The 8,831-nt window shown below is 42.7% G+C and overlaps 1 protein-coding gene across 4 annotated transcripts in view; it reads left to right on the top strand.

Annotated features, from left to right (window-relative positions):
* The first annotated feature begins 2,511 nt into the window (after positions 1-2,511).
* SPART (spartin) overlaps positions 2,512-8,831 on the top strand; it is a 30,181-nt gene continuing 23,861 nt past the window's right edge. Inside the window, exons 1-2 of one of the 4 annotated variants that reach the window (XM_025996795.2) lie at positions 2,512-2,961; positions 6,621-7,432. In XM_025996795.2, the coding sequence (XP_025852580.1) occupies positions 6,623-7,432 (810 nt within the window). In that variant the 5' untranslated portion in view covers positions 2,512-2,961; positions 6,621-6,622. Of the gene's footprint in view, positions 2,962-3,004; positions 3,294-6,620; positions 7,433-8,831 lie in introns of those variants that run through there. The other 3 variants (XM_072720018.1, XM_025996794.2, XM_072720017.1) reach the window with 3 other exon arrangements.

The following is an 8,831-nucleotide window of genomic DNA, read 5'->3' as shown; positions in this document are numbered from 1 at the left end:
AAGAAAATATATAGATAGCTAACAGACACATGAAAAGATGCTCAACATCACCCATCATCAGGTAAATACAGATCAAAACTACAATGAGATATTACTTCATACTAGTCAGAATGGCTAAAATTAACAACACAGAAAACAACAGGTGTTGGTGAGGTTGCAGAGAAAGGGGACCCTCTTACACTGTTGGTAGGAATGCAAACTGGTGCAGCCACTCTGGAAAACAGTAGGGAACCACCCTACAATGCAGCAATTTCACTACTAGGTATTTACACAAAAGATTAAAAATACTGGTTTGAAGGGACACATGCACCCTGATGCTCATACCAGCATTATTAACAATAGCCAAATTATGCAAAGAGCCCAAATGTACACCAACTGATGGGTGGATAAAGAAGGGATGATACACACACACACACACACACACACACACACACACACTGGAATATTACTCAGCCATCAGAAAGAATGAAATCTTGCCATTTGCAATACCATGGATAGAGCTAGAGAGTATTATGCTAAGTGAACTAAGACAACCAGAAAAAGACAAATACTATATGATTTCACTCATATATGTAATTTAAGAAACAAAACCGAAGAACCTATGAAAAAAAAAAAAGGAGAGAGAGGCAAACCAGGAAACAGACTCAGCTATAGGGGACAAACAGGACAGAGGTGGGCAGGGGGATGGATTAAATGGGCAATGAGTTATGGAGGGCACCTGTAGTGATGAGCTCTAGTGTTGTATGAAAGTTATGAATCACTAAATTCTACACCTGAAACTAATATTACATTGGATGTCAACAGAAACTTAAATAAAAACTTGAAAAACAAACAAAAGAAGCAAAAAACAAAAGAAACAAAAAAAGGTAGTGTACATCTTCCACATTTGTTCTTTTTCAAGACTGTTGGCTATTCTGGCTCTCTTGAATTTCCATGTCAGTTTAGGATTAGTTTGCCAATTTCTGCAAAATAGTTTTCAGGGATTTTCTTAGGGATCGTGTTACATCTGTAGATCAATTTGGGAAATATTGCCATTATAACAATATTAAATCTTTCAGTATGCTAATGTAGAATGTCTTTCCATTCATTTAGGTCTTCTATAAACCCTCTAGCAATGTTTTGCAGTTTTTGGTGACAAGTCTTGCACTTATTTTGTTAAATTTATTCCCAAGTATTTTGTTCTTGATAGTTTTCTCAATGACATTCTTGATCTCATTTTTGGAGCATTGTGCTTAGAAATTCTATTGATTTTTGTAAGCTGGCCTTTTATCCTGCAACCTTGATGTACTTGATTGATTTTAGTAGATTTGTAGTAAATTTTAAGGTTTTCTACATATATAATTATCTTGTATTTAGAAATTCAATCTTTTAAAAATATTTTATTTATTTGAGAGAGTGAGAAAGAGAACCTGAGCAGGGGAAAGGGAGAACCTGAGCAGATGGAGAGGGAGAAGCACACTACCCGTGAGCAGGGAGCCTGACTGGGGGCTGTATCCAAGGACCCTGAGATCATGATGACCTGAGCTGAAGGCAGATGCTTAACCGACTGAGCCACCCAGAAACCTCGAAATTTCACATTCATAAAACTTTATGCTACTGGAAAATTTTTAAATTAGATTTAAATTTATGTACTTATTTATGATGCAGAGAAGTATGACAGGTGATCAATAAAAGACTTTCCAGAATAAAGAAATGGAAGTATATAAAATTGCCTGGTATTTAGGTATCACTGGCTACATTTGAAAGGGTTATGTGACAGTTTTATTTTAAAATGTCAATTTACAATAAAACAATTTGCATCTTTTGCTACTATTTAAGTCAGATCAAAAATATATTTTTTAAAGATTCTGTTTATTCATGAGAGACACAGAGAAAGGGGCACAGACACAGGCAGAAGGAGAACCAGGCTCCCTGCAAGGAGCCCCGAATCAGGGACTGGATCAGGGACTCCATCTCAGGACTTCAGGACCCCAGGATCAGACCAGAGCCAAAGGCAGATGCTCAACCAGTAAGCCATTCAGGTGTCCCCAGATTAAAATTTTTATGGTCAGTATAAAAATGAGGGAAAAAGTCACATTTTTTTTTCCCAGAATTCTTTTAGAGAGTATTAGAAGAGCGAGCAAAATCATTTAAACCACCGTATTAACAAATACCTTCCTAACGGGTTTTTCTTTTTGGGATGAATGACGGTTACCTTTCTTAGATTTGGGGAAATTCCCCAGTGGCCCCTAATTTAAAAGCCTCACCCAGTGATTATCCAACAATCCTCATCATTAATTAATTCAATTGAGGTAAATAATTCATCTGTAATTACGTCACTGCCATCCCTCAAGTCACTTAGCTATTTGTAAATGCTCAGGGCAGTATATATAAAAATGTTCAAAGGCAAGTCTAGTGAGGAATGTAAGGTCTACCCTCTATTGTATTTCAGTGATTCTAAAGAAGGGGAGAAATGTCGGGTACGCTCACTTTGGAGCCTCAGTCACAGACGGTCTTAGCGCAGCTGCCGTCGGCCGAGTCAGGAATGTAGCTCCGCGCACAGCTACACGGGCTGCCCGCGCGCGCGCACTCACGCACGGAGCCGCGCCCGAGCTCACTAAGCACCGTACGTGGGCTTTGGAAGGTAACTTAGACTGTTAGAAACGAAGATTCGGTTCCAGAGCAGTTGAGCAGATCAGCCTTTGTTCTTCCCCCACGCGCAGCGCCCAGGGCTCCCTCTAGCCGTGCCGCTCCCGCCGCCCGCCCCCTCGCAGCCCCCGCAGCAGCCCTCCCGCCACCGGGGACAAAGATACTGCGCAAGCGCGAGGGGAGGCGACGTGGCCGCTCAGGCCGGGGTCGGGGGCCGCCGCGGCGCCGATCACGGGATTCTCTGGGGGCCTTCCGCCCTCGTCCTGTCCTCCCCGCGGGTTCACCTTGACTCCGGGCATCGGAGCTGACCGCTTCGCACACACCACTTGCAAGGTCAGAGTGGGCAGGACGTGGGCTGGGCGGGCCGGGGTGAGGCGCCCGAGGGGGCGTCGCGTGGGAGCTGACCGCGGGCTCCTGAGGCGGGAGCGAGGGCTGGGGGCGGGGCGGCCGCGTGACGTGGCGCGCTCTGGAGCGCGCGGCCTGGAATGCTTTGTGAGGCGCGGCGTGCGGCCGCGCGCGCGAGAGGGGCGCTCAGAACCTCGGGACCGCAGCGGCCCGGTGCTCCGTTGCGGCTCCGCGTCCGAGCGAGGAGGTGTGTGGGCCGCGGCAGCCGCGCGGGGAGCTCCTCAAGTGGCGCCGGAGCGCCCGAAGCCTGGAAAGCGCAGGTGGGGCGGCGGCCGGCGGCGAAGAATTAGGCCTGGCGTGGGCCCCCGAGGCGGGCGGGTCGCGTGAGCGCCCGGATGCCCGCGGCCTGGCCAGACGGGGGGAGGGGCGGGAGAGGAGAGGGAAGGCCCGAGCCCTCGTCCGGGTACCAGACAGGACACTTCCGTGGAAGGGAGCAGGTTCGAGAGACTAGTTTGAGAAGTTGTTCTCTCAGCCCCCGCCTTCTGTTTACGGGACCGTGGAGCTCCGCGCGCCCCCTGACCCCTGCCGCCCTCAGATCCTGCCCCTGGAACATCTCTGTTGACCGGTCTTGCCGCCTCCTACGCGTTGTTTACTTGGCTTTGAAAATGGCTGTGGTCACCCGCCCTTTCCTAGCACTGGAGGCTTCGTGAAAGTTCGGTGAACTTTACAGAATGTCGGCAGCCAACAGCAGTTGAATCGGGAAAGCAGAGCGCACGGTTTTGCTCTTTCGAGTCCATGCGCGCGTCCCTCCGGGCTTGAGCACCGCAGAGGCGCTCGCTCTGATGTGCGCGTCCGGAAAAAGTTGCACTTGGAACGTGCATGTTCGTGACGCGGCGCTACTGCGTTACGGAAGGGTTGGCCCAGTTTTCCACTGATTAATGAATTGCTCTATTCTGTCACTGAAGGATCTTCGGAATTTACTTTATTGCATTATAATTTAATGGATATATGTTCAAGATTGTTGCTGCTTCTGAATACTGCTTTAAATATTTAAGAATTCAATACGTTTTATTGTTTTTGTTTTTCAATTTCCGGAAGCAAAACGAAGAAAGTAGGGGAATGTAAAAATGTCCCCAGTTAGGAATGGAGCTATTTTTTCTTTTTTATTACTCTTCTTTGCAGATAACACCCCATTTGGTGATTTTACAGGAAACCTGTTTGAAACAGGAAGGTTTTATGTTCTTTCTTACCTGTGGGGCTTTCTGAAACGTCATTTGTATTGTTCCTCTGAAAAGAAGGCGTAGGATGTTATCGGAGGGAGTTGCATGCAGATATTTGTAAAAGTTCCCTCTTCTTTTTTTGTAAAGAGGCAGGGTAAGAGGGCACTAGAGCCCTTTCTGTATTAGGGACTACTTGTGATACTGACCTTTAGCTTGATTGTTACTGCCTTTAGGGTTTATGGGATTGAACTAAGTTGTCAGATGTTTGATTCAGAATTTTTACCTTTTCTCCTGAGGTCATTTTTTTTTAAAGCTTATATATACGCGCGCGCGCACACACACACACACACACACACAGTTACGTCCGAAACAAACATGTTTTACTTCTTGTATTAGAACACTTAAGAAATGCACCATTTGTATCTGGAAGTAGATTTTGGTTTTGTTGTTGTTGGGTTTTTGTTCTTTTTGTTTTTGTTTTTAAGATTTTATTTATTCCTGAGAGACACCGAGAGAGGCAGAGACATAGGCAGAGGGAGAAGCAGGCTCCCTGCAAGGAGCCCGCTAGATGGGGGACTTGCCCCCTGACCTCGTTCCCCCCCCCCCCCCCCCCCCAGCAAACCACTGAGCCACCCAGGCATCCCTGGTTTTTGTTTTAAGACAATTATACTGGTGTGGGTGCTGTTTTATGTAGTACTATAGATTGACATTTCAAAATTTTCTGTTCTCAACTTTAAAAATGAAAGTATGTGAAGGCGCAGTCCCTTAAGCTGCTCTCAGTTTCAGATCAGGTGGTGGTGAGATAGAGCCTGGCGTTCCACACTCAGTGGAGTCTGCTGAAGACCCTGTCTTCCTCCCCCTCCCATAAATCAATCCTTAAAAGAAATTTAAAAAATAAAAATTGAAGTATGTGAAATCATGTAATAATAACTTTTTTCAAGCCACTTGATAAGCTTTTAATTGTGATTAGGGATCTGACATATTTTCTTTTAATTTTTTAAAATACTATTCTGAAGTTCTTAACTGTGAAATGCATTTTCACAGAGACTACTGAGAATATATCAAATCCTGGAAGATCTCAGTAATACAGTATTTTAGTACAAAATTTACTTTTTGTGCAGAAATTATCAACTACATTTCACCTGATAGATTTACAGGTTTTTTTCCCTGCTAAACTTTTTTTCTTCCAAGATGGAGATGCCACCAAGAAATGCTGTTCAGCGACTGACCCATGCAATTACACTACCATCACCACTGACCCTGCTCCTCACACTTGACTTTTCAGTGGCCAGCCCATTATCTCCAGTGTGACACATTATTTCAAGAAATCTTTGAGCATACTATGTAACATAAGCTTTGAAATGTAGGTAGACACAAGATAAGGTGTTGAACACCTTTTAATGTGCCATTTAAAGATTCTCTTTTGTGAAGTACCTGTCATGTTTTTTTTTTTTCCACATTAACAAGAATGAGAGGTTATGCCTTTCTATCTTGCTAGAATTATTTTAATGGAGTTTTGGGAGGGAATAGGGCTAACTGCGTGTGAGTAACCTGCCACCTTTAAGTGGAAGGAGGTAACTTTAAAGCTTCATCTAGATATTTTTTCTCATTTATGTCCTCTCCAATGTGTGATTCAACCTCATTTTTAAAAAAAGATTTATTTATTTATTTGAGAGAGAGTATGTGAGCACAAGCATGAGGGGCAAAGAGAGTGGAAGAGAGAATCCAAAGTAGACTCCTTGCTCAGTCTGGAGCCAACGTATGGCTCAATCTCATGACCCTGAGATCATGACCTGAGCTGAAACCAAGAGTCAGATGATTAACCAGCTGTGCCACCTAGGTGCCCTCAACCTCATTTTTAATTAGCTGGATAAAATCTGGATTTATATTATAATGAATTTTAGAATGAGACTCTTTGTTTCCAACATTAGATATATGGTAGGAAACATTTACTTATTTTAAAGACTATTTATTTATTGAGAGAGAGCATGCACATGAGCAGAGGCAGAGAGAAAGGAAGAAGCAGACTCCCTGTTGAGCAGGGAGCCCAATGCAAGGCTCAATCACAAGACCCTGAGATGATCTGAGCTGAAGGCAGATGCTTAACCAACTAAGCCGCCCAGAAACTTTTATTATAAGAAACTGTAACAAGAAAATTATTCAGTAAACATATTTTGACTTATTCTCTTCTGTTTTTGATTTAAAAGATATTTAGAAATAAGAGCATTATATATCTATTCAACAAATACAATGGAGTGCATTCTTTATGTCAGATCTAATAATAGATTAGGGAATACAGTAGTAAACGGGACAGACCAGCAAAGGCCCCTGTCCCTTTGAAATATATTTAGGTAGGAGAAATTGATAATAATTCAGTAAACAAATAGTTAAATTAGATAATTAAAGACAATATTTTCTGTTTGGCAGAAATGGAGCAAGAGCCACAAAATGGAGAACCTGCTGAAATTAAGATCATCAAGGAAGCATACAAGAAAGCCTTTTTATTTGTTAATAAAGGACTGAATACAGATGAATTAGGTCAGAAGGAAGAAGCAAAGAGCTACTATAAGCAAGGAATAGGACATCTGCTCAGAGGAATCAGCATATCATCAACAGAGCCTGAACACATAGGTCCTGGGTGGGAATCTGCTAGACAGATGCAACAGAAAATGAAAGAAACACTACAGAATGTACGTACCAGGTTGGAAATTCTAGAGAAGGGTCTTGCCACTTCTCTACGGAATGATCTTCAGGAGGTGCCCAAGTTATATCCAGAATTTCCACCTAAAGACATGTCTGAAAAGTCACCAGAGCCTCAGTCCTTTAGTTCACCTCACCAGCATGCTGAAGTAAATGGAAACACTTCAACGACAAGCACAGGGTTGGTTCCTGCACCTAGTTCTTTATCTATACCATCTCAAAGTCATCCAGCAGAAGCACCTCCTGCTTATACACCTCAGGCTGCTGAGGGCCACTACACTGTATCCTATGGAACAGAATCTGGGGAATTTTCGTCAGTTGGAGAAGACTTTTACAGGAATCATTCCCAGCCACCTCCTCTTGAAACCTTAGGGCTAGATGCAGATGAGTTGATTTTGATACCAAATGGAGTACAGATTTTTTTTGTAAATCCTGCAGGGGAGGTTAGTGCACCTTCATATCCAGGGTACCTTCGAATTGTGAGGTTCTTGGATAATTCTCTTGATACTGTTCTAAACCGTCCTCCTGGGTTTCTTCAGGTAAGCCAGAGAAAAATGTAAACATAATTTGAAATATAGATAGAATACATTATTTTTGTTTGTCAATATTTATTATGTGTCCAGGACATCAAGTGGAAAAAAGATCATTCTTCCTTTTTAACATATCCTGTGAAATTTATGAGCTTTAAATGTTTGCATGTTTGATAACTTTTTTTTTTAGATACAGAATTGTGTTTTAGTATTAAAATTATGATGACAAGACCTAAGACCTGAGGGGCATTGGAGCATTCATCCTTAAAATTTCAAATTCTTTATTGGAGGAGAAACTTAATAACTTCAATTTCAGAGGGATTTACGTAACTCATTTGGATGTGTAACTAAATTTCCACAAATATAGTCAAGCCGCATCTGAGGGGTTGATCTAGACTAGACCCAGCCGAATATTCAGAATGGTGAATATACAGAATGGCGGTTCTCAACCTGGGGTGATACCCGCCACTCTCCAGCCCAAGAACGTTTTGACAGTGTCTGCAGATGTTCTTGGTTGTCACAGCTGGGGAGTGGTTGTGCTACTGCTACTGGCATATAGTAGGTAGAAGCCAGGGGGTACTGCTGAACATCTAAACAGGATCACTTCTGTCAATTAAAAAATGATCTAACCCCAAATGTTAACCATGCAGAGGTTGAGAAACTTTGGTATAGAAGTAGAGACTGTGATGATAATTTAAGGTGTATTTCTAACATTCCAAGCAGAAAAATTTACCAGGATGCCCTTGGTGGTCCAGTAGTAAAGACTGATGCTAAGTAACAACTGGTGTTGTTAGGGCATTGTTGTGGAATTAATGAACTATTTTGAAGGTAATGTAATAATCTTTTTAAAGTTGGACATCAGTATAGGGATTTGGGTTCTAGAAGTGAGGACTCCATTTACACTGGGTGTAACAGGCATTTGCATGCATGTAGAAGTAACTACTTAAGCAACTTAGTATACTTTACTTTCAATTCTTATGTAGCTTTTACGTGGAGTTAACTTGAAAGTTGTTCAAAGGTAGTTGGAGACGTGATAGGTGTGTATGGAGGAGATAATTTGGGGCATTGCTGAAAAAAAGACTTCATTATTGGATAGGAAGAATATTATGGATCCTTTAGGTTATTTTAAGAAAGAATCCTTGAGGTAGAAAGAGTAGGCATATTGATTGGGATTGTGAAGAGGCTGATTTTGATAAAAGCTGTAAAATTTTCTGCTGACCTGGTAATAGAGCTCTGTTTTAACGATGGAATTTAAAACCAGGGCGTGGTGGGGTGCTGAGTGGCTCAGTCAGTTAAGTGTCAGACTCTTTGATTTCATCGCAGGTCATGATCTCAGGGTTGTGATACTGAGCCACGCTCTGCGCTAGGCATGACACCTGCTTAAGATTCTCTTTCTCCCTCTCCCCTC

Source organism: Vulpes vulpes, chromosome 9, assembly GCF_048418805.1.
Source record: "Vulpes vulpes isolate BD-2025 chromosome 9, VulVul3, whole genome shotgun sequence".
In the NCBI taxonomy this organism is placed as follows: Eukaryota; Metazoa; Chordata; class Mammalia; order Carnivora; family Canidae; genus Vulpes; species Vulpes vulpes.
This window is presented reverse-complemented; position numbering and strand designations above follow the sequence as displayed.